At 34.2% G+C, this 26,960-nt stretch overlaps 1 protein-coding gene across 2 annotated transcripts in view; it reads right to left on the reverse strand.

Annotated features, from left to right (window-relative positions):
- The window catches only part of LOC111050643 (laminin subunit beta-1), a 263,300-nt gene that overhangs the window by 112,426 nt on the left and 123,914 nt on the right, over positions 1-26,960 (reverse strand). For both annotated transcript variants that reach the window (XM_039443365.1, XM_039443363.1), the window contains exon 21: positions 7,684-7,908. In XM_039443365.1, coding sequence (XP_039299299.1) covers positions 7,684-7,908 — 225 coding nt within the window. The remainder of the gene's footprint in view (positions 1-7,683; positions 7,909-26,960) is intronic.

A 26,960-nucleotide genomic window follows, 5' to 3' on the forward strand; every position in this document is an offset into this window, starting at 1 on the left:
CACCGATCTAAAGTGTAGCCTTCCACCGGGAAATATTTATCTAAATGATCATCTCACGTCCCATAACAAGTTTCTCTTGAGTAAAGCAAAGAGTTTAAAAAAGAACAATAAGTTAGCCTACGTTTGGGTCAGTGATGCGAAGATCTTCGTCCGGAAAGAACAGGATTCTCCAGTGAAACGGATAACTAAGGATGAAGACCTCAAACCGTTTGAATAATACATTTGAGAGTTTCAACAGGAGTAAAGTGTATGTATTCTCAGTGTGGCAGTGTAGCGGAGAAAACTGTGAGTGCTGTCATCATTATTTCTTCTTTTCTCTGCTTTCACAAAAATATAGGAAGACATTTCATTTTTTATTTCTTACTGTTTCTTGTGGTCTTCGTTGCGCCACCAAGACATTTTTTGTTAAATTCAGTTTTTTTCTTCTTCTCACCTTAACCTCCTTAACCTCTCCTTTTCTTGAAATTTTCTATGGTACTGATCAACAACTTTGAAGATGAACTCTTATTGGAATCTTATGAAACGATAGAAGTAGATGATATTTTCAACTTTAACCCTCATGATTATGTTGATAAATTATGTGACAACTTTTTTAATATTTGCCACATGAATATAAGGAGCATGAATGGAAACTTTGATGATTTTGCTTACATTACAAAAAATTGTGAAACTGAATTTGATATAATTGTCCTGAGCGAAACCTGGGTTGTTGATAATAACCTTTTCAATTATAATTTAAATGATTATTCGGTTCAAAGCGTTCCGGGTAACTTAAATAAATGTGATGGAATTTGCGTGTTTAGTAAAAATATCTTGAAAATTGAATGTATAAACTATGACAATCATATTGGAATCAAATTCTCTAATACTTGATGTCATACAGAAATCAAATATCAGATTAACTATTGTCGCTATATATCGGACACCTTCTTCTAATCTAACTATTTTCCTGAATAGTTTGAATGAGTGCATTAATTACCTAAACAAAACTAACAGTCCGAACATAATAATAACTGGCGATATCAACATTGATTTAAACCGAAACACCAACGTATCAAACGAAAATTTTAATTTACTTTCTTCAAATGGACTCAAATCTTTTATAAACAAGCCCACGCGTGAGTCAAACGGTTCCCAATCATGTATAGACCACTTTTTCTTTAAAAATAGTTATTTTTCCAGTGATACAACAATTGGCTCGGTAATAAAAACAAGTGTAACTGATCACTATTTAACTTGCATGAATTTGGGCTTGTATGAAAATGTAAAAATTACACAACAAACAATAGAAGGAATTTTAAACAAACAAGGAATTTTTACACTATAATCTAATAAAGAATTTAAAAAAATTGCAATTGGTCGGATTTGGATGCATTGGTTGAGTCGAGTATTGATGACGCGATCGATTACTTCATGAACAGATTAGATACAGAGATAAAAAAGGAAACTTATGTGAAACTAGTACCCCACAAACTGAAACCTCTCAAGCCTTGGATTACAACTGGACTAATTGTTTCAATAAGGAAACGTGATCTCATGTACCAAACTCTTAAAAAACAGCCTTTCAACTCCATTCTAAAATCGCAGTATATAAAGTATAGAAACATCTTAAATAATATGATTAAACAATGTAAATATGACTTCTATAATAATAAACTATCGAAATGCAAAGGAAACTCAAAAAAATATGGGAGTGAATAAATGATTTACTCAACACTAAAAGAGAGACTTATACGCCTAAGATTGAGTCCGATGTTCTTAATCACCATTTTGCACATGTAGGTGAGTTGTATGCCAATAAACTAATTAATGATAACCCTATACAACATACATTTGTTGATACTACAATTCCATCGTATAGTTCCTTCTTTTTGGCTTATACAGATGATGAGGAAATATTGACCACAATAAATTCTCTCAAAGGTAATTCTGCTCCTGGAGTGGACAATCTAACAGCTACTTGTCTAAAGAGGATTGCTCCCTCAATTACAAAACCTCTCAAACGTATCATCAACAAATGTTTCGAGGTGGGTCATTTTCCAAGACAATTCAAAGTTGCCAAAATTGTTCCTATCCATAAATCAGGTGATCCGTCCAACCCTACCAACTACCGTCCTATTAGTCTGATGAATAACTTAGCCAAAGTAATGGAGAAGATAATTAAAAAAAGATTATTGGGCTATCTGAATAAATTCAACATTATTAATGAAAACCAGTATGGATTCCAGCCCGGTAAATCTACAGAGGATGCCATCACCAGATTATTACAAATTATAACAAAAAACTTTAATAATAAGAAAAAAACGTTGACAGTATTCTTGGATTTAGCCAAGGCATTTGACACTATCTCTCAAAAACGACTTCTGGAAAAAATGGAACACCTGGGGATTAGGGGTATACCACTAATATTATTCAATAGTTACCTGTCAAATCGATCTCAGATATTCAACACAAGCAATATGAAACTCACTGATTTTGGTCTGCCGCAAGGTACTGTCCTATCTCCCATTTTGTTCTTAATCTATATCAATGATCTCCTTAAATTAAATATAAGAAATTGTGATATAATATCATTTGCAGACGACACTGCTCTAACTTTCACTGAAAACTCATGGGATGATGTAAAAATTGCAACGGAAAGTGGACTCAGATTGGCGTTCTCTTGGCTTAATCAACACATATTAACCCTCAACACAACTAAAAGCGTCTTCATGTTATTTTCACCCAATTCCCTTACTCAACCACGAACAATAGACAGTATAAAAATCCATCGATTAAACTGTAACGACCATAGACTTCTTAGCTGCTGTTCTTGTCAGAAAATTCAAAAAGAAAAAAAGTTAAGTACCTGGGTATCTTGTTGGATCCACACTTAAGGTGGGATAATCAAATTAATAACATGTGTTCCAAACTAAAATTCCTTATCTACAAATTTCACCAAATTAGACAACTGAGCAATATAAAAATAGCTAAACTAATCTATTATTCGTATGCTCAATCCGCTTTTCAATATGGCATACGGGCTTGGGGGGGGGGGAGCTTTGAATGCGCATTTCACAAAACTTTTCATTATTCAAAAACATCTTTTAAAAACTATTCTAGATTCTATTTCCAACAAAAGATTTATTCAGGGTGTTCAAGGTTTTAACAGTTCGACAACTTTTCATAAAAAATTTGGTACTATATATTATAAAAAATAAAAATTCATTTGAACCTCGAGAATCTCTTTTGGGCTTGCGCCCCGCGCGAGACATTTTCCAATTTGTCAGAATGGACTTGAATGTGTGTAGGAGACAGTTTTCTTATATTTCCAATAAATTAATAAACCACATTCCCTTAAATATTCTTGAAAAAACAAACATAAACCAAAGGCTTAGATCAGACATAGATAAATGGATAAGTATCCTCTTTATTATCAAGTACTAGTTTTTATTCTGTATTTTTTTCAAGAAATTTGTTTTGGATCATTTTTGTTAAATATTTTTGAAAAACATTTATATTGCAACTCACAGCTGCGCACAGGGTTTCCTTGCAGGTGTAGATTCTATATATATATATATTTTTTTTTTTGTCTTAAAAGTGTTGTATATTTTTTGAGAATCAATAAATTTGAATTTGAATGTTTCATCGCCTAAGAAAATTAATTTTAATCTTAATATTTCGGCTACGGTATTAAAGAATATAACATGCAATCAACCATCAGTCTCACTCAATCCGAGTGATTTCGAACTATTTCATTATATAGCAATTTAGCTGATGAAAATTTTCACAAATCAGCGCCTGTTGATATACTTCTCGGTGCTGATGTTTTCATGCACACTTTGTCTGAAAGCAAGCTAGGTGACTCATTGAAATTTGAAAACTCTCCCGGTGCTCTAAAAACTGTCTTTGGTTTTGTCATCATAGGTCAAACCAACACTCAATCTCAAACAGCACAAAGTTCTGTGTCTAGTTTGCTAACTTGCATCGAGCCCGTCGAAAAAATAATTGAAAAATGTTGGGCTTCTGAAGAAATTAAAGTTGATGAAGTCGTTGATCCATCTCATGAATACTGTGACAAGTTATTGTCACAACTGTACGACTGCCATCAGGGCGTTACGAAGTTGCATTGCCTTTCACAACCGAAAATGTATGTTTGAGTAATAACCGTCAAGCCTCAAAAAATCAATTTTTTGCTTTAGAGAGAAAGTTAGATTCAGATAACGCTATGAAGCAACAGCTCAATTCTCTGATGATTTTTTGGAAAATCCTTTAGTATTCACTGATTCTACCCAAAGTTTGAAAGTATTAGGTCTCAGATGGAACCCATCATCTGATGAATTTTTCTATTCTATTTCACCTTCCACTGATGAACCGACAAAACGATCTATTTTGTCTTACACTGCAAAATTGTACGACCCTCTTGGCTTGTTAAGTCCCGTTGTATTTAGCTTCAAATATTGTCTGAAGTTACTCTGGTTGGAAAATCTCGTTGGAAAAAAGCGGGATGACCCGCTTAGTAAAGAATTGATTATTCAGTGGAATATCATTTCAAAATCTATCACTTCCATCACTCAAGTCAAAGTTCCTCGTCATATTGACACAAGTTATGTCAATATATCTCTAATTGGTTTCTCAGAAGCGTCCGAGAAAGGATATGGTGCATGCATTTACATACATGTTTCCTCCGAATCTCATTTCAAATCAATGAATCTCATTGATCAAAAACTCGAGTAGCACCAGTCAAAGTACACACAATACCGAGATTGGAGTTGTGCGCTGCTCTGTTGTTGTCTAAACTCTATAGCAGTTTATTTCCTCTATTCGAAAAGTGTCTCACTCGAATACTATATTCCGATGGAAAACTTGTGCTAAATTGGTTGAAAACTCCTGCGCACAAACTGAAAATATTTGTCAGTAGTTATACCCATTGTTATTGTATAGTAGCTGATACAGCACTTAGAATAGTATATAAACTCTAGTAATTAAGATTCTTTGTCTCATTTCTGTATTTTGGGCAGTCACTATGCCGGTTTGTTTCTTGAATAAATCTTTTTAAAAAGTTCTGGATCATTTCTGCGCGAAATGCAATCAAATTTTGCATTAAGAATTGTGTAAGATGTGCACGCATGCGAGCACAATCAAGTCAGCCAATTATGACAGATTTACCTCAGTGTAGAGTAAATCCTTCTCCGGTATTTTCCCATGTAGGAATTGATTTTGCTGGACCCTTCAACACAAAGGCCAGCCCACTCCGCAACGCCAAAGTATACAAAAGATATTTGGCATTGTTCATTTGCATGTCCGTTAAAGCAGTACACCTAGAATTCGTGTCTGAATTAACATCCGACGCATTTCTCGCAGCATTTGAAAGATTTGTGTCTAGAAGAGGTTGTCCGTCCGATGTATACACTGACAATGGCACAAATTTTGTTGGTACTTCCCGCCATTTAAACGAAGTGAATAAATTTCTGTCAGAACAACGTTCTAAGCTAGACACTGAATTCGTTCGGCGTGAAATTAAGTGGCATTTCTCTCCACCAGGTAGCCCAACTTTCGGTGGCATTTGGGAAAGAAATATTAAATCAGCCAAGACTCTGCTGAAGAATCAGATTGGTGATAACTCCTTGACCATGGAAGAGTATTTCACTGTATTTTGCAGAATTGAAGCTATATTGAATAGCAGACCACTTATTGAGTTGACATCAGACACAATTGATGATTTAAATATTCTAACACCTGGTCATTTCACCATTGGTAGAAATATCATTCAAGTACCTGAAATTCCGTTTGATTCCAAGACTACAATCAAACAGAGATGGAATCATCTGCGTCGAATAGTACAAGGTTTCTGGCACAAGTCGTCCACAGAATACCTGCACACACTCATGCAGAGAAATAAATGGCAGAAGACTTCGGAACCAATTAAAATTGGCCAAATTGTATTGGTTCAAAATTTAAATACGTCTCCAACCGAGTGGCCACTTGCTCGTGTTGAAAAACTTCACCCTGGACTTGATGGCGTAGTCAGAGTTGTTACTGTGCGCACATCAAGCAATGAATTCAAGCGAGGAGTCAATCGCCTCGTTATTCTGCCTATCAACTAGGAGAGTTATAGGCCCGCTTTGTACATAGTTTATTTATTCTAAGCATTTCAAGTTATTTGTCATTTCTCAAGTACATTTTTCATACTTTCGTCGTATTCACGAATCCTTGTGCTATGAATTTTCCAAGTGTTTTCATTTTTTTTCCTCCAAAATCTGTTTGAAATATGTTTTTTCAAGGTGGGTGGAATGTAATATGTTATTTCAAGGTGGGTGGAATGTTAAGGATTACATGCCATCTATTGGTAATTGTGTAAACTACTTCAATTATGAAACGCAAGTCATCCCCTCTCCTTTCCTTTTTCTTGACCTTGGTTTTGTGTGAGGAGCCAGTTCCCGTTCTAACGTCTTCATGTCAACACATCGTTCGTGTCATCTCGCCAATAATTGGCTATTGCGTGACGTTCTCACTTCAACTTCCCGTAAGTTTCATTCCTATCTATACAGTCATATTTGCTCAATAGTTAATAAACTCGGTCCTCCGTAAATCTCATAGTGCTATCTTTCACAGATATTAAGTTTATTCATTATCAGTATTGATGCAGTCTTTCCCCACTACTATTTCATTCTGTTTCTTTTCAACTGTTTTATATTCAAGAGCACACTCATTTGCATGGTTGACCAGGTTTGAATAAATAATATAGCTCTTGAGAGGGCCATAAAATGGGGCAATAATAGCACCTTCTGGCCAGATGTCAGGATGGCATATCTCTTTGAAATTTCTTTCATACACCAGAACATGAAAGGAGCTGTACGAGGAGGGAAATTTTGACTTCAGCTTAGTACACGAGATGAAGTCAGTCAAGGGTGATTGAATCCCTAATCAACTTGGATATCTCTTGTTCAGTAGTTTCCGGTGTGAAGCGACTAACAAATAGTGCACTGGTTTTCAACTTCAACATGCTCACATAGGTTCCTTTCCTAGAGCCAAGAACAACAGGCCATCTGCTGGGTTTTCTATCTTGAGGTGATGAATTATCCAGTGATCAACAGATCAACAGGTGGAGCCGTAATACCATATCAACCTGTTAACCCGTAGATAGGAAACACGAGGAGAAAAAGCAACAATTCAGAGATGTATCTTTGACGCAATACCTATATCTTTGACGCAATATCTATATCTTTATACAATATCAGTTATTGTTCAATTCACTGACAAACAACCAGTTCAGATTTAATGGACATCTACTATGAGCCACGCCTGAGCCGTCAGGGATGCGATCTCCCTATTGCCAATCGGAAGAAAAAGTTCTCAGCAGGTGGGTCAAAGTTCAAACAAAGCATTTCAGCTCCATCCAACCGGCTTTTTCATCGATTATTTGTAGGTTAGTAAGAACTTTCGCACTTTATAAAATCACTCACTTGATTAGAAAGAACTTAAAGAGAAATGATACTTCACAAAATCGAACGGACAAGTTTTCGAGCTGTCATTACTGTAGCAGCCAGTGCTACCAACCAAATAAGGCTAGGAAAGCGAGCCTGCCGGCTAGTTTAGTACTATTGTAAATAAAAAATATCATTAGTATTAGTTTCAATTCAATCTATTACAATAATAATAAATTAGTGTTATATAGACGCTTTTAATCTACTATAGACTTACCTTTGCAAGATTGTGTGTTCGCATCTCCATAGTAATTAGGTTTACAGTATTGACAGTTGAATCCCTCTGTGTTGAAGAGACAATTTAAGCACTCTCCAGTATTTGGCTGGCAGTTTCCTGGTCTTGAAATATCAATATTATTACTACAATTACAGGACTGACAACTGCCTCCCACAAGCTCGGGATGCCCGAAGTAATTGTCGGCGCATACGTCACAACGGGATCCTGAAAAATATCAACACAACATTTTTTATTATTCATCTTCCAAAGAATAAAATTATGTTAAAGTCAGTATACCAGAAATTAAAATATCTTATCATTCTATCGTATATTTTTGGCAAGAATATTTCGCTACAAGTAGGTATTTCGGGTATCCCCAGATGGATCTTGCCAATTTCATGCGAGTTCAGTTTTATAATAATTGGGCATTGTTGTGAACAATATAATGTTGAATTATTCTATGTTTAGTCTTTTGAAATTGAAAAATCTGAAACTAGTTTTTGATTTTTTACCTCACATTTATCAATCGAAATACTCCTCAAATGAATAATTGAAATGTGAAATATTTATTAGCATCTATCAATATGAATTCATTTGTTGATTCATTTACTGACATGATAAAAAAGAATTGAATTGAATTGAATTTATTGTTTCACAAAAAAAGACTTATAAGACTTATAAAACATATGTAAATGTACTAAATTTAAATAAAATCATATCTATGTTTAAACTATTTCACAAAATAATAGAAACTGTACTCACATGGACCTGTCGGTCTGTTCGTGAGTAAGATTTCGCATAAGTATATTGAAATTCAATTTACACAGATAACTTATCTATGATACAGAGAAGTAATATTACTAGTCTATTATAGATAGCTACCAATATTTAATAGTATTGAATAATACAATATCAAAACTATTTAAATAAAAGATAAAAATACTTATTTAATTTTAATATTCGAGCTCAACTATCAACATTCGCACGGGAAGGGAAACACACACACACACACACCACACACACACACACACACTACGCACACACATGAGTGAATAAATTCCAAGGCGTTACACATACATTGATTTGATCAATCTACCACACTGATAGTCATTTAAAGATGCCAACCATTCATGTAGCACTTTCTTGTATTTTAGTACAGTACAAGAACCAGGATGACTTATATGGGGGGGAGCATTCCGTAGAATCATATTAATTACATAAGAGACATTTCTGTCGCAAACAGCTCGCGAATTTCTCTCTAAATTGGGATGCAGAAGAAGTCCGCTTCTAGTCCTAAGTTCTTGTTGTGCTGGAATATTTAAGTTCATTTTATTCTTGAACGCATACATTAAGACAAATTTAACATAAAGCTTCTTAATAGTTAGAACATTAAAATAAACAAATAAACGTTCGGAAGAATATGTTCTTCCCAGGCCCAGTCCGGCTTTGATAATAGCTTTCTGAGTCACTGAAAGTTCTGCAATCTTAGTATCACACGCACCTCCCCAGACAATAATTCCATATGTAAGGATTGACTGCACAAGTGCGTGATACACTGTCCTCAATTCCTTCGTGTTAAGAATGCCCTTCAGTTTTGAAAAAACAAAAATCAATTTCCGTAATTTTTTTTTCAAGTAGAAAATGTGTGGATGCCAAGATAAATTATTATCAATGATTATACCCAGGTATTTGAACTCGTTGACCGATTCAATCACCTGGCAATCACAGTTATCATTACACACCTGACCACAAGAATGTAGTTTTAGCAGTAAATTATCCGGAGGGGCACGGTTTTTATGAAGGAATATTGGAAGAATTTTGGTCTTCTTCGCATTCATACTAAGAATGTTGTCGTCAAACCAATTTTTGAGTGTAATTAAGTCTCTGGATGCCTTCTCGTAGACTTCCATCCAGCTGTCTGCCTCAAATAGACTGCAGTGTCATCAGCAAACAGTAGCATTCTACCCGATATATCAGATTTGATAATGTCATTGATGTATATAAGGAATAAGATTGGCCCAAGTGTGCTTCCTTGGACAACCCCAAAATCGATACTTCGCACCTCACTATTGACAGAATTTGTATTGTTGTTATTTATATTATTGCTATTAATTTCATTGTTACCACTATTGTTACTATAACTGAATGGACTATTTATGTTTACTATTTGTTTGCGACCCGACAAGTAGCTTCCGATCCAATCATGAGAAGCGCCAATTATCCCAATATTTTTCAATTTATTAAGCAATATTGCGCGATCGATAGAATCGAAAGCCTTTGCCAGGTCAACAAACAGCAAAAGAATATATTTGTTATTATTAATGCCTTTTCTCAAGTAGTCACTTAGTTGATAGAAGCAGTTGGAAGAGTTGCAGTCGCTCCTGAATCCAAACTGGCAATCAGATAATAATTTGTTTATTTTTAAATATTGAGACAGTTGGTTTTTGTAGCATTTTTCGATAACTTTTGAAAATGCACTCAGTAAAGATATTGGACGGTAATTATTTTTATCTCCCTTATCACCTGACGTGTATAGAGGAATAACCTTAGCCAATTTGAAAATATTGGGGAAAATACCTGAATTGAAACTACAGTTAATAATATGACAAAGTGGAATAGTAATAAAATCTATGCCATTTTTCAACAAATAACCCGATACATCATCGCAGCCAGGAGCAGAACCTCCGCGCATTTCCGCCACACACTGTCTAACCTCCTGCTCTGACACTTCTCTTAAGGTGAATTGCTGGACAGGAGGACAGACAGGGCGGACTGGAGCTCTAAGTCTCTGGTTTCTTTGCTTAATCTCATCAGCTAGCCTGGCTCCAACATTAGAAAAGTAAACGTTAAATTCATTTGCTATATCTACCGCAGACTTGGGATTGTTGTCGCTATTGTTACATTTTGTGTAATCATGAATAGGAAAAGAAGCAGTTTTGTTGCTAGACCCTGATATCTCGTTTATTGTTTTCCAAAAATTTTTGGGGTTATTTTTTGAATCTAATAGTTTCCTTTTGGAATATTCTTTTTTGTTTTTTTTTTAACAATTTACACCTACTGCAAACGTTATTTATCACTTTACATAATGAGTTCGTGTGGAAAGTGCCAGCAACCTGTAAATCGCTCTTCAACTGCTTCTAACTTATTATGTAAAGACTGTAATTGTTTATTTCATCCTGCATGTGTTAATATGCAGGAGGCTGATGTTTCGTTTTTGAAAAACAAGTCATGGAACTGTCCTGATTGTATTAGTGTCCAACGATCTCTCAGGGTGAATGACTCTACTCCTGTTAAAATAAATAAACAGTGCTTAGGGGAAAGCGAAGTTTCGGCTCCTAGCAATCAAATAAAATCCATGGAGCAGTTTGAGGGACAGTTGGAGGGCTTGAAGAGTGAATTATTGAATTCTATTGAGGAACTGAAATCTATTGTCAATGCCGGGCAGGAAAAACGTGATAAATTGGAGGATATAATTGCTAAACAGAGTGGAATTGTTGAACGACAACAGACGCTGATAGAATCTCTTAGAAGCGACGTAAATGGTGTCCAGGAACGCTTGCGAGTCACTGAAGAGCGACTGGACGACCTAGAGATGTATACGCGGCGCAACACGCTGGAGATACACGGCCTCCCCGAACCGGCTAATGAGAATGTGTTGGATACGTTTGCGAGAGTGAGCAGGGCGGTAGGCATGCCTCCGGTTATGGTGGACGCAATCCACCGTCTCAGGCCGTTCAAGGGTAGGCCTGGACCAGCATCATCCCCACCTGGTATAATTGTCAAGTTTGTCAGGAGACTGGATGCCGATTTAATTATGGATCTCAGGAAAAAATTTGGCAAACTGTGTAGAAATCAAATTGAGGGTTTTGATGGACAGGAACCTGTATTCATCAACCGTAGTCTGTCGCCTAGGCGAAGAGAACTTCTTGGTGTTGCACGACGGTTGAAAAGGGAGGCTAAAATTAAGGATGCCTGGGTCGACCATGTTGGCAGGGTTAAAATACGGAAAATTGATGGAGAAATCTCCTTAATTAAAAGTGTGAATGAGCTTAAATTTGATTAAGATGCGACCAACTTCATTGATTGTAGGCTGCTTAAATGTTGTTTGCATTTTGTTAAGTGGGAATAATACATGATTGAATTGATAAATATATAATTTAGAATAATAGACAATAATTATAATATGCAGTTACTACAATTTGAGATGGACAGTGACATAATAAGTAATTCATGTTTTGTTATCCTGTTTGCCTTAATTATGATTTTTTGCTTCATTAATCTTAAAATTATCTTTTATCGAGATATTGAGAATATTATAAGTTCATTCTTAAGTTGAATTGTTGAGCGGTTTTCTAATGATGTGTCGCCTAAAATGATTATCTCAATACTTTGTGGCATCTAGCTATTATTGATCAGTTTCATTGAATGGAATAGAAATTATTTTAATGAACTATTATTATCGAACAACATTGAGGCTTTAATTGCAATAAACATCGCTAATTTTTTTATTATCAGGAGCTATTATTGATCAGGTATATTGGAATAAGCAATAGACTGGGCATTATGATAAATGACTTAAAGTAGGATAGCCTAAATGGTGATAATATGTTGTAATAACTTTTAAGTGATGTTCAATCGTTCAAATTAATTTTACAATGTTTTATGACAGCATAATAATAATAATAACTACATGGCTATGACTTTATGGCTCAATTAGTGAAATTTATTGTTGTGAACAATAACGGAAATGATTGTCATAGAGTTGCCACTCAATCTTATTGCTCCATTCCTATTGCTCAGTCTTATCGCTACATTCCTATTGCTCAATCTTATCGCTGCATTATTGGTCAATCTTATCGTTGCAATCGTATTGCTCTATTATCATTACTGTATTTATTTTGTCTGTAGGTTAATGTAATATCAATGAACCTTTTAGTAGTTTGATGATGATTCTCATCACTATTCAATTTTTTTTCTCAATACATCTGATAGTCAGCTCACATATTATACAGTATAAGTCTTTTTCAATGGATATTTGAATATTGATATTGAGTTATACTAGTAGATTAGTTTTGGTCGAGGCACTTCGGATTCAATGAATTTCATCATTCATATAATATACTATATTTATAGTTCCGAGATATTTAGGTTTACTTCTCATTTAATAAGATAAACGAATAAATATTTTATTGTCTTGCATGGCAGTCCGAAAATGGACTGAATACAGTAACAATTTTTTTTTCTTTTTATCTATATTTAGAATTAGAATTAGAATTTATTTATTGCCAAAAAACAAATTAAAAATACAAAATTCTTATGCAGACTGAAGCAAACAAAGTGCAAAAAACAATATATACAAAATTTGACACAATACAACTTTTAATATTATCAAAATAAAAATACTTGTAAGCCTATCTTGGCCTAATAATAGCACCTTATTAACTTTTTTTGGCACTGCCGACAGAAGTACAACTTGAGCGCCAGCAGTGAGTTCTATTTTACAAGGAAAGCATTTTCTATTTTCAGCATTTACAGCAATAGATTCAATACAAAAACAAAAGAATAGAAAAAAAATAAATTTATAAATGAATAGCTTAAAATGAAAGGATAAAATAAGAGAGATAATTTTTATTTATAGACAAAAAAGAGTTTTGTAAGGCTTTAAATTTTAGACAATTTAATTTGAGTTTAAAGATGGAAAGATTAAATAAATAAAGATGAATTCACTCGTGACATAGAAAAAAGTTAACGTGAGATACTAGGCTTTTCGAAATTAATCTCAAAAAGGCAAATTGAATAAATAAATGAATGAACTAAAGATGAGAATACATTTTTAGGACAATAAGCATTCAATCACAACAAAGAGATAAAAGCACTTGGCTTTCGATGCATCAAAAAATAGAGCAACATATAATAGGACAAATATTACCGTACCATCATAATATTAGAAAATAGAAAAAACTATCCTAAAACGTAATAATTATCAACCTAATAGGAACATCTTCATTATCATCCAAGAAAACAACAGCTTATCATCAGCAGAGTTGAAAATAAATATTTCTCTTGATCCACTCATCAATTTCTATATGAAGCTTTTTCGTAAGTTTGCTAGTTATAAAATGATTTGGGACTCTATTGGCATAAAATTCTACATAGAATGAGAACTGATGTTTATTTATTGTTAATCTGTTAAATGATGTATTGAATAAATTGTTTACTGAAGGGCGAATGTTATAGGGATTGGTATTTAGGGTTAATAATTCTCTATTTCTATTTATGTGAATTATGATGTTTTTAAGAAAAACCTGTCTCAGTGTATGAACTCCAAATTCTATGAAGAGACATTTACTAGGGTAAAGTCTAGGTTTCCCAAGGGCTGCCCTGATTATATGTTTTTGTAAAACGAAAATTTTATTGAAATGGGAGTCAAAAGTACCACCCCAAACCTCTATGCAATACTGAAACAAAGAATGAGCATAGGCATGATAGATGGTTCTTATTATGTTCACATCATTCAATAAATTTATTTTGTAGAAAACCGATATCAGATATTTCAATTTGGAAATCAAATACTCTAGATGAGAATTCCACTTCAAGTGGCAATCATCCATTACTCCTAAATATTTTATAGAATTTATTTTTTCTATTTTTTGACACAAACAATTTGTCTCACCTATAGGGGTATCGATTCTGTGGTCGTGCATTCTAATACAGAGATCAGGAGGTGGCTCGCCGATCGAAGTTGGGGAGAAAGCAATAAATTTAGTTTTAAGCAAGTTTAATGTAAGAGTGTGATTATCAAACCATGCCTTGGCCAGAGCTAAACCTTTATTTGCATTCTCATATGCCTCCCTCCATGACTCTGTGAATATTAACGCTGTGTCATCAGCAAAAGATATTTTTGTTGTGTTTGGAATATTCAATTTGAGGAGATCATTTAAATAGATTAGGAACAATAAGGGAGATAAGACTGTACCTTGAGGTAGGCCATAGCTTTTCAGCTTGCGTGTATCTGTTCTATTGTTTAAGGTCATAATTTGCATTCTATCCTCCAGGTAATTCAAAATTAATTTTTTAGCCAGTCCACGTATTCCACAGCCATCAAGCTTATTTATCAAAGTTAAGTGAGGTATGGTATCAAAAGCTTTAGCTAAATCTAGAAATATTGCAACTGTTTTGGATCCTTTATTGAAGTTCCTGTTAACTAAATCTGCTAACAACATAACAGCATCCTTAGTCGATTTCCCTGGCTGGAAACCGAACTGATTCGCTGCTATGATGTCCTGCTTATTCAAATAGTCCATCAATCTCTTTTTTAAAAGTCTTTCCATTATTTTTGACAGGTTACTTAATAAACTAATAGGCCTGTAATTCGCTGGATTTGATTTATCACCCGATTTATGTATTAGTATAATTCTAGCAATTTTAAAGCGTTTTGGAAAGTATCCATGACTGAAGCAACTATTTATTATAATTTCCAAAGGTCTAACAATATAGGGAGCAATTTGTTTCAGAAAGTGGCCTGTAAATCCATCTAAACCTGGGGATGCATTGTTATTCAAAGTATTTATGATGTGGCCGATCTCAACAGAATTTGTAGGATATAAATAAAAACTATTTACAGGAGGATTGGATAAAGGTGTTGGAACTTCTTGATTAAGTATGTTCTGTCGCATGTTGGCTGCATATTTTTCTCCTACATTGTCAAAAAACTTCCAACATCAACGTTTGGTTCAGTATCAGACTTTCTCTTAATTTCTAGAATCTCTCTGATATTTTCCCAAGTTTGCTTTGTATTTCCCCTGCACAATTGAAATTTGTTATTAAAGTATTCTATTTTAGCATTCCTGATCAAGGTATTCAAGTTATTTCTATAGTTTCTATATTGCTCTTTTAGAGTTACATTAAAAGGTTGATTTTTAAGTTTACTGGCCATTCTATCACGCTTTCTCATCGCACATACCATGCTTGGTGTAATCCACTTTTTTAATGGTCTTTTCCTATGCGGAAGCTCAATTTTTTGTGTGTATTTATTAAGATTATATTCTAATTTTTCGATGAAAACGTCAACCATTTCATCAATGTTATTTCCATCGATCATTTCTATGAAATTCCAGTTTTCCTTATCTAAGTCATCCATTAGCCCTTCATAGTTAATTTTTGTTGGCGTATTTTTATTTTTTGGAGGGTTGTGATGAGTGTTGGAACCGAGCTTTAAATGGAAAGAAATACAATAATGGTCAGTTATACCAGTTTTTAAAATGGTTGCAAACGCATCGTTTTCCTCTACTGACTTAGATTTGAAAAATATATGATCAATGCAACTTTTACTATTATTATGTGAACGTGTTATTTTGTTTATAAATGATTTGTAACCGTTAAGTTGCAAGACACTAAGATATTCGTTACTTTGAAAATCATTATTGATAATATTTATATTCAAGTCGCCTATTAATCATGGTAGAATAATTATCAGACCTCTCTGTACGAAGATAAGCGTCGAGGCTGATAAGAAAAGCATTAACATCTAGAGACGGTGATCTGTAAAGTGCTAGTACTCTATACAATTTATTATCAAGTTCAAACTTTATAGCTATCAAGTCAACAGATTCTATATTGACATCTATCCTATCAAACTTTATCTCATTACTTACAAACACACATAAACCATCACACTTTGTAAACACATTACTTTTATTAATATGAGTATAACCATCAATATTAAAATTAAATCTAGCTGAATCATCTAGCCATGTCTCTGTTAAAACAATAATATGAAATCTAGTACTAATGTTGCTAATATAATAAAGGAATTCATCGAAGTTCCTACCAATGCTTCGAATATTCATATGAAGTACATTAAAAAGTTTATTTGCCTGACTGTTATAAATGAATGGATTGAATGAAAAGAAATCATCTATTTCAATTGTATTTTTAACGCTGCCATGTATAAGTGAATCATCAATATCATCAAAATTATTGTTCATTAAACAAAGAAGCAGAAAAAGATAAGATAAGGTAAGAAAGTGGAGAAAAAAGTAAGAATAGAATCGTTCAGAAGCAGAAAAAAGTGATAAAAAAAGGAAATTTTCGAATTAAGAAATCAAAAATCAATACAACCAGCCTACTGCGCAAATTTTGAATATTAATGGAAATATTGAAAATTTTTACTGAAAACTAATTTTATGTAATACTGTGCTAATATTGGTAAAAATACTGATAAACACCCATTTTACTGAAATACTATTAAGTCCTCATCGCTCATGATTCTTTTTGTGCGAGAACTTTCAGTTTTTTTCACGAAAACTTTACAGTCACGAACCCAGACATAGGCTAGTTTTTTAACTTTTTTAAGATTTTTCGCTTTGCCTAGTAGTCCTTTGTAGTAGGGAGAGAGGTGTTCATTTACATAGACATTTGAAGGAGGCAGCTTGTCGCACACATCAGTTGTTTTGATGCCTTTCTTTTGACGCGCAGCGGTGATCCATTGCATCTTCTTCTGTCTGGAGCAGAATTTAGCCACTATGGAAGTGGATCCTTTTGTGGTTGGCATCCGATGGATAATGGATAGGTCGTCCTTTTTAAACTCCACATTCAACGATTTTGCGACGGCATCCATGACGGCCAGTAAATTCTCACCCTGGGTTTCGGGGATACCTACAATTTCAACATTGTCTTTCCTGGTATATTGCTGCAGGTCATGTATTTCTTTCTCTAGTCTCTGAAGATGTTTTTTATTTTCCAAGTTTTCTTTCTCGAGGTTGTTAAAGTTGAGTTTCAAGCTATTGTGTTCTTGTGTGAGAGTGTCTATTTGTGTTTTTATAGTGTCTGTTTTGGTGTTGATAGATTCTAGTTTTGTTTGTAGGTCGTCCAATTTCGAGGTGAAGAATGTTTTCAAATCGGTTATTTCTTTTCGTAAATTTTCTACTATATCAGTGGAAAATTGTTTCAAGTTAATGTCCGATGACTGACCTGGATTGTTTTTGTCCTGCTTACAACTATCACATTTCCACACGGCTCTTGCTTGAGTGTTCATTTTTTTAAACTTTTCAATTGACTCAAGTCTAGTACACTTTGGATGAAAAACATTAGTACACTCGCTACACTCGGCTGAGATTTCTTTTTCTGTGAAATCTATTTCACACTTGAATCACTGAGACATGATGAGATTTTCAAGTAAATAAAAGTTCGTCTTAGGAATTATCGCGCAGCGGCAAAGGTCACTGATTACGGAGCTGCCGAAACGACCGGTCGCATTGAAAGCTGAATAGATACTCTAAAGAAAACAATTTCAAAGATAATAACTTCATAAAAAACAAAATTTAAATATTTATGGAAAATTTCACTTCCCTTAATGAATGTAGATATATTACATCACTTGATGATTTTAATGACACTTTTTTCTCGCTTGATAGTGTAGTTGTTTTTCAAATGAACATCCATAGTATTAACTGTAATTTTGATAATTTATTACTATACATAAATGGTATGAGGAACAAGCCTCATATTATTGTTCTGTCTGAAGCATGGATAAAGCCTGATGATAACATGAACTTATTTAATATTGATGGGTATGATAAGACGACTTCTTGTACTGATAACAGATGCGGTGGTCTTGTGGTATTTTACAAGCAGTTATTTCATTGTAATTTCATTGAGAGCTCACTGGCTGGAGCTGATTCCATCGTTTTGAATTTTAAATATGGGCAGTTGAGCTTTGTACTTGTTGGGGTTTACAGATGGCATACAAACAGCAATATTCCGTCATTTCTTGAGTCATTTTCTGAACTTCTTTCTGGGATAGATCATGAAGAAGTTGTTTGTGTTGGAGACTTCAATATTAACATTAATCTTACCAACCCTCTTGTGGATCAATATTTTGAGATTTGTGCTACAAATGGCTTAGAGAGTCTGATAGATGTCGATACTAGAGTTACTGATAATTCTTCTACTTGTATAGACCATATTCTATACAGAGGACGGTCCTCTTCAGATGTTTTCTCTGCCGTCGTGGAGGCTGGTATAACTGACCACCGTGCTGTATGTGTCTCTATGCCCTGCACTAAGGCGGTCAATGATCACCGTGCTTGCACTGAGCGCATTGTAGTTGACTATGATAGATTGAATGATTTACTTGCTGAGGAAGAGTGGGATTCTGTTTATGGGTGTGATGATCTTGATTTAGCATATTCAAATTTTGAGAGAGTATTACACGCTCACATTCAGTTGGCAACCACTAAGACTATAAGAAACAGCGGAAATCATAGATCTAGAATGCTTAAACCGTGGATGAATCAGGGTCTCTGTAATGCCATCAACACAAGAGATAAATTATTCAAGATAATGAATAGAAATCGGGGTGATGAGTCGGCTAAACAAAATTACATTTCATTCAAGAGGAAGGTTAGAGTATGGATTAAACGTGCAAAAGAATTATATTATAAAACACTTTTTAATGAAAATAGGGGTAATAGTAAAAAACAATGGCAAATTATAAATAGTCTAGTTGGAAGACAGAAAGCTAAAAATTCTTCATTACGTCTTGTATCAAATAATGTAGAAGTTACAGATAAAACTGAGATTGCTGAAATTTTCAACAATTATTTTATTGATGTATCAGGGGTGAGGTCACAACGGGGTCAGCTTCCTTCAGAAGAAGTGATTGAAAGCTATATAGGATCTTTCAAGGTCGACAGCAACACTCAATCCTTGTTTTGGAGACCTGTTTGTCCAGAGGAAGTGACCAGTATTATTGCTGGACTGCATGGTTCCAAGGCTCCAGGAATGGATGGGTTTCCATCAGCGCTCATAAAGAGTATCTCCTCTAGGATACATATTGTGTTAGCTTACCTTTTCAACAAAAGCTTATTGGATGGTAAGTTTCCATCTAAATTGAAAATTGCAAAGATTATACCAATCCCAAAAAAGCGCAATAGCACAACTGTTGAAGAGTTTCGACCTATTTCCTTGTTATCTATATTTTCAAAAAATTTAGAGAAAATAGTTAAATCACGTCTTATTTCGCTTCTGAATGTGTCTGATTTTTTCGTGTCAAATCAATTCGGATTTAGAGAGGGTCTGAGCACAGAGCTAGCACTGAGAAAGTTCATCTCTGAAATTCACGCCAATCTGAATCAGGGGGAAGTGTCCAGGGTCTCGGGTCTTTTCCTTGATATCAGAAAAGAATTTGATACAGTTGATCATGATATCCTGATTAAAAAGTTGGAGTTAGCTGGAGTCCGTGGGTTGGCTTTGGATTGGTTCCGATCATACCTCCATGAAAGGAATCAATTTGTATGTATTGATGGTGCTGTGAGTACAAATCAATTGATTCAAGGAGGTGTACCCCAGGGATCAGTTTTGGGCCCGGTGCTGTTCCTTATATTCATTAATTACCTTTTTGGTGGACCCTTTAAAGGGAAAATAACAGCATTTGCCGATGACACCGCTTTCACATATGGTGAGTCCAATTTGCAGAATCTTCAGTCTAGTATGCAAGCAGATCTCAATTTACTATCTCTATGGTTCACCTTTAATAAACTAAGATTAAATTCTGAAAAGACAACATTTGTCAACTTTGGCCTTACCCAATCTTATACTTTTCATAGCCCACTCAAGTACCATTCCATTGACGGTGTAAGCTCCGAGAATTGCCTTTGTAGTACAATCCAGCAGACAGATACTGTGAAGTATCTGGGAGTTGTAGTGGAGAGGGATCTCTTATGGAGGGCCCATATCAACATACTCAGGAATGGACTGAGGCAACTGCGTCATAGATTTTATTATTTGAAAAAAGTATGTCCCAGGTCAGTTTTGAGAGAGATCTACTTCTCTTTGGCACACTCTAGGCTCTCTTATGGTGTTGCTTGCTAGGGTTGCACATATATTACCCATATGAAACCTCTAATTAGATTACAGAAATCATTAGTTCTTACTATTGGAGCTGAAAGACATGTAGGTAGAGAAAATATTTTTACAGTATTGAATATTCTCCCATTAAGATCAATGTTCTGTTACAAAGTGCTCACTCAATTTTATCAAGCAAGTGGTAACCTGGGCAATACAGTAGATGCACAGGTGCTTAGGCCTGCCACACGCTTCATGGAGAGAGTCAGGTTGCCCAGACCTAGAAGCACTTTTTTCCAGAAGTCGTTCCTGTTTCTTGAGGGTAAATTTCATAATAGTTTGCCAGATGAAATTAAACACTGTGACTCATTCTCTCTATTCAAGAGATCTGTTAAAAAATACATTATGTCATTAACTGAGGATGAAATTGAAAGAATGTATTTTGTAATAATTTGAATCCTTATTCTTTTTCTCATCTTTTTCATCCAGTTTGAAAAATAAGGATGGTAAATGGTAGGCTACTATATTAATTCTTAACTCTTAATTCTTGGGTTGTTCATTCAAAGAGTTTCTGTGCAGTGTATAGAGCTGCATTTGGTTGAGAAAGAAGAAAAAATGTTTCATTACGGTATTTTAATTTTTTCCTTTTTGTGTCATTGAGTGATGTGAAATTTCATTTTGTTTTGTTATTAGATTCATTTTTTTCATTCATTTATTTTATTTCTTATTAATTGAATATTGTCATTAAAAGATTTAATTATAATGTATTAACAGGGATAGTTCAGTTGTTTCTTGATAAGTTAGTTGATTGTTCGGTTTTTTGAATCTATTTCTTCTTATTTTAATTTAAATATAATCAGTGTAATGTCATTAGTACTGTGCTCCCATATGCGGACAAGCTCCTTGAGCTTTGCATATGTGTATTATTTTTCAGTTGAAAACTTGTTTCTATTTGTATGAAGATGTTTTATGTTATGTATTTTCTTTGACTGAGAATAAACATTTTATTTATTATTATTTATTTATTTATTATTATTATCATCAGTAAGATTGTATCTTTCTTCCAATCCATCGATAAAACCGGCCATGTCACCATCATGACAGCGATAAACACAAAGAAAATTATAGCATTGGTTTTCTTTATCGCACTTCAAGTTGAGACAACGCAATCCCCCAACTTCCACCTCGTTACACGATGAAGACAACTCCGAATTTACGTATACTATTATACCATCGTTTTGGTTGTATTTAGTAGTAGTTTGATATGCCAAATATCCATCCAAACAATTTACATAATCATCCTCACACATCCATGTCTCGGTCAGCACGATAACATCAAATTTGAAAGCTATACTATCAAGGAAAATCAAAAATTCTTCGTGGTTTTTATTGTAACTTCTAATATTCATGTGTAATATACTAAAACCATTCAACTCATTCACTCTTAGGAAATCACAATACACACAACAATCATCGAATACATTACAACTAACATGCCTAAAATAAGTTAAATCATCTAGAACGTTCATAGCTTGTATTCGCTAGTACCGTTTAAAATGTAAATTATACAGACGTTCATTGCACAAACAAATCAAGCATCAAGTTTGTGGTTTCACTGATTCGCGTAATTTCAACAATGTAGTTAGAGTTATATATTTGACTTTAAATTAATATGAATGATATTTCACGCGTTTAAAATAGCCTAGTTCCCAACGATTTTATAAATCAATTTTTATAATCAACTGTGCATAATAATAGATAAAATGGAAGGAAAATTATGTCATCCTGCAATTTCCTTGCTTAAAATTAATTCATTACAATATCGTCGAAGAAAAAATAAAAATAAATGAATAACCATCCACTTTGGAACAAAAAATTACATTGCTTACTTAATTACAAAAATTAAACAAACCATTGACTGAAAATTAGATAAATAATAATTATATTGTTGAGAAAAAACCGTATACATAAACTATAAGTTCACTATGCGGGAAATTTCAGAAAGAAAAACAAAATAATGAGAGAGAGCAACTTTGATCTCCGCTTGACAGGAATAAAAAAAATAAAAATGAGTTTGTTTTTGTAGTCCTTTCTGTAGAAGAGTTCCATAGGATATAGAAAAAATATATATATATAGATAATATGTATTTTATATAAGAGTTCTCCTCAGCTTACTGTTTAATCAATGAGTCCACTTGTCCAGGTCTGCTGTATCCAGTATTTTTCTAATAGGGCCGTCGCAAGTTTTTCTGATGAATATTTTTCCGTCTCGAACCCATGCAAACGCCAGTTTCTTTTGTTTTACATAACTCCTGGCTATCCCAAGAAGAATTTTATTATCGACGGTGAGGTGTTCATTTATGTAGACTCTTCCATCCTTAAATGATTCATGAAGTAAGTTAGCCTGGATTACTTTGAGTTTACGAGCAGAGTCCAACCATTCAGCACGAACTTTTCTTGAAATGAATTTAACCACTATTGATGGATGGGGAGCGTCTTTTGATTTCGGATGTCTATGAGCTATAGAAACGTCGGAAGAGTCGAAACGCACTTTTAAAATTTCTGAAAGTTTTTCAACAATATAATATACATTCTCTTCTTTAGTTTTCGGCACTCCAGAGATCTCGATGTTAGATAATCTAGTGTATTGTTGTATCTGTCCAAGTTGTTTCTTCAAGATTGAATTTTCAGTTAGGATGAGTTCACAGTCTTTTTTAGCCTTTTCACACTAACTTTTAACGGTATTCAGTTCAGCACGGTAAGCGGTAATTTCTGTCTTCAAATTCGCGATTGAGGATTCAATGTTTTCGAATTTAATGTCAATTTTTTTACTTAAATCCGATATGGCTATAGCTAATGTTTTGTCTACTAACATTAGGCAATACCTGTGCGTGAGAAACGTCCTTACAGCTTTCACACCTCCATGTAGATCTCCTTCCTCCCATCTTTCGTAGATTTTCCATATTTCCAATGTGACAGCACTCAGAGTGAAAACTATTTCCGCACTTAGAACAGTCGATTGAATTTTTAGGATCATTAAATTCTAAACTACATTCCATACAGAGTTTGCTCTTTTGAAGCTTTCAGTAGAATTGAACGGCACTAGCGATAAGATATTGTTTACCGAGCCAGAGCTATCACAACCTTCCTCTAGAATATATCTAGAAATAATATCCTTCCTCTAAGAATATATATAGTCAAAAAATCTTTGAATTGAGACACCTTCACATCTACGAGGGTTATTTTATTCAACCTTCGATCTCATATAAGACACAGACAAGCGGTAGGGGGGGCGACTTTTACAGAACTGAACAGCTTATCATCCCCACCAAACGTCCTGTGATCGGTGCGGCCAGATCGTCAATTGTTGTCGAGTAGTTATAGATCCACAAACATGGCCGCCTCACTTCTGTCGCCAAGTGCTAGTTACGTAGCGTTATTGGTTTTTGCAAGAAAAATGCATTCGTTCAGCACAAATCTAACAAAAAATGACAGAAAAAGTGCAGAAAAAGTTATGAGTGATGTTGTGCGTGAATGGTCTCGCGAAATGAAAGACATCAAGTTGAAATGACTTCCGAAATCGTCATGATGCATGAAAATTCGGACTCACAATGCTGGTGCAACCAAACGGCTTCTCCAGCAAATCAAATGGAAATTTCGATCACCCACCATACAAACCTGACTTGGCCACTGGTCACTTATACTTTTTCCCCAAACTCAAGACATGACTTTTGAGGGCAGAGCTCAAAGTCATACTAACGAGGAACTCCTAAACCATAGCTCACTTAAACTCATTTGGCGGCAGCATTTTATGAAAAAAGTCTTAGTAGACGGGTCACTGGAATGATAAATGCCTCAATCTTCACGGCAATTATGTTCATGTATAATCATAAGTGTAAGTAACTTTTAGTGAAAAAAAGAATTCTTTTATATAAAATCGTATTTTATTTATGATCAAAATAATTTGAGGTTAAATCAACCCCATTTATTGGAGGTTGAAAAAAATGACCCTCGTATATTACAATAACATTTTTTGAAAAATTTGAACATAAATTGAAGGAAAGTTTCTGCTTCGCCAATAACATAGGTCTTATACAGTAGATACGAATTGAGTGATAACTTATTAGGTTGAAAAAAATGACCATTGTATATTACAATAACATTTTTTTGAAAAATGTGAACATAAATTAGAGAAGGAAAGTTTCTGGTTCGCCAATAACATGGTATTTTACAGAAGATTGAAATAAGTAATAACTTATTAAGACTACACAATATGAGTACTAGCTTTGATTGAGTAAGTAATACATCTTCAATCGAATTAATTGATTTGAAGAGATCATATTATAATTTATAATTACTGAAATGTGGTGAACTGGACTCATAGCTGGTGGTTATACAGCATTATAATCTCACAGTTCACTACAGAAACATTCTTATACTGTACCATGAAACGATAATGTATAAAATAATGAAGTAAATTCGTAGTTAAATAATGTAGTAATGTATAATGTAGTAAATTTAATGCATGTATTATAACTGAAGGCTTCAATTATTATTAATATTATTATAATTATTATTTTTGAAGGGGCGGATTCAAGGATCCAAAGTTTCAAATAACCCCACACGTCAACCGAATCTTATTGTGTTTCCAAGTAGTATGCTAGTTAGGCGAACCAATACCTTTACAAGAACCAGGAGTTTTTCCCGATGCTAACATCCCATTCATCACCTGGTTGCTTGTTGCAATCAAATGTCAGTCTCTTCAATCAATGACAGTCTCTTCAGACTGATTAGTCCTTTTAACCTACGTGAGTTCCACTCCTGGCCTTCTTTGAAGGTCCTCCAGCTGAGGAAAGGGTGGCCAAGCAGCCTCTAGGGCGCCCGGCCACATCCCGTGGGTTTGAAGGCAAGGCAATTTCTGGAGTTGCATTGGGGTCCCTTTTAGTTGCCTCCTACGACAAGCAGGGATACTATGGGTGAATTCTGGTTTTCAACACATTCTTGAGTACGATTTTCGACTCAAAGTTCCCCCAACCCACAGGGGTCGAAGGCTTCAAACAGATCTCGTGAGATAAAAATAAACACAATCGCGTTGGAATCATTAATTTGAATTACATGAAAAAATTATTATAAAAATGTCAACAAGTGAGCGAAGCCTGTAAAACAATCCGGAAAAAAATTGAAGTCATTTGAAAAAATGAAAGAGCAACAAAAAAGTGAAGCCTGAATAAGTTTATTTATTGGATAAGGAAAACAAATACAATATTTTTATTGCATCGTTTTAGGAATACGCAAACAAGTAGTAAAACAATTTAGTTATCCTTTATTACTCAATATTTTAAACTTGTCAGCCCCCCGGACTGGAGAACTCGCCCATGAATTATTATTGTACTGATTTTGAAATCCGGAATTTGTAATCACATGAGAAACAATAGAACTTATTAGGGCCGAAAAACAAGGATTCCGTGCATTGGGTAGTAGAATGTGAACCCGAAATTAGGAAAGCAATAATTAATAAGAAAAAAATATTTATAGATATGACATCATGTAGAGTTAATGATTACCATGCAGTGCAAAGGTGCTATAAATGTCAAGTCTATGGGCACATCACAAAACATTGTAAAAAGGAAGAAGATATCTGTGGTCATTGCTCCATCACAGGACACAACATCAAAACCTGCCCTTCAATCGATAAACCTCCAGTATGTTTTAACTGCAAAAGAGCTGATAAACCCTCAGACCACAAAGTAAACTATCTAAAGTGTCCCAGCTATGTGAAAGCATTGCAACAATCAATTGATCGAACAAATTATGGAAGTGCTTAAAAAGATTAAAAATAGAATTTCCAGCTCAAAATCATCAAATAAATTCACAGCATCAAATATAAAAATAGATATTCAAGATTTCCTATCATCTATTAAAAAAACAGAATTAATAAAACAGTCAGCGAAAAGTAGGACGTCTTTAATTTTCAGCTTTGGTCAATATACAGATTTTAATTTATCATTAGCTCGCTGGAATAAAAATAGTTTACGTATTTCAGAAGGCGTTGCACATTCAATCAAGAAGAAAACGCTGAGTCAAGATGAATACAATAGCTTACCTACTGTTTATTTACGGAACGTAAATAATAGCTCAATTCGTTTTCATCTTGTTAAAAATTCATTGACATTGATATTAGCGCAAAATAATAACAATGAGTCTCAATTAGGTATCCGTGACCTCTTACTGGTAATAGACGAATATGCATCGATAAATAAATACAACATTACGATTGGAATAGATTCTTTTGATATTGACTCCGAGTTTACATGCTTGGGCATTTTAAGTTTAGTAATTAAAACTAAAAACCTGAATTATGTATTCTATTACAGAGGAATAAACAATCTAAAGTTCTTGGATAACTACATGAAAACGATGGCTCTGAAGAT

The sequence above is a fragment of the Nilaparvata lugens genome, chromosome X (assembly GCF_014356525.2).
Source record: "Nilaparvata lugens isolate BPH chromosome X, ASM1435652v1, whole genome shotgun sequence".
NCBI classification, from domain to species: Eukaryota; Metazoa; Arthropoda; class Insecta; order Hemiptera; family Delphacidae; genus Nilaparvata; species Nilaparvata lugens.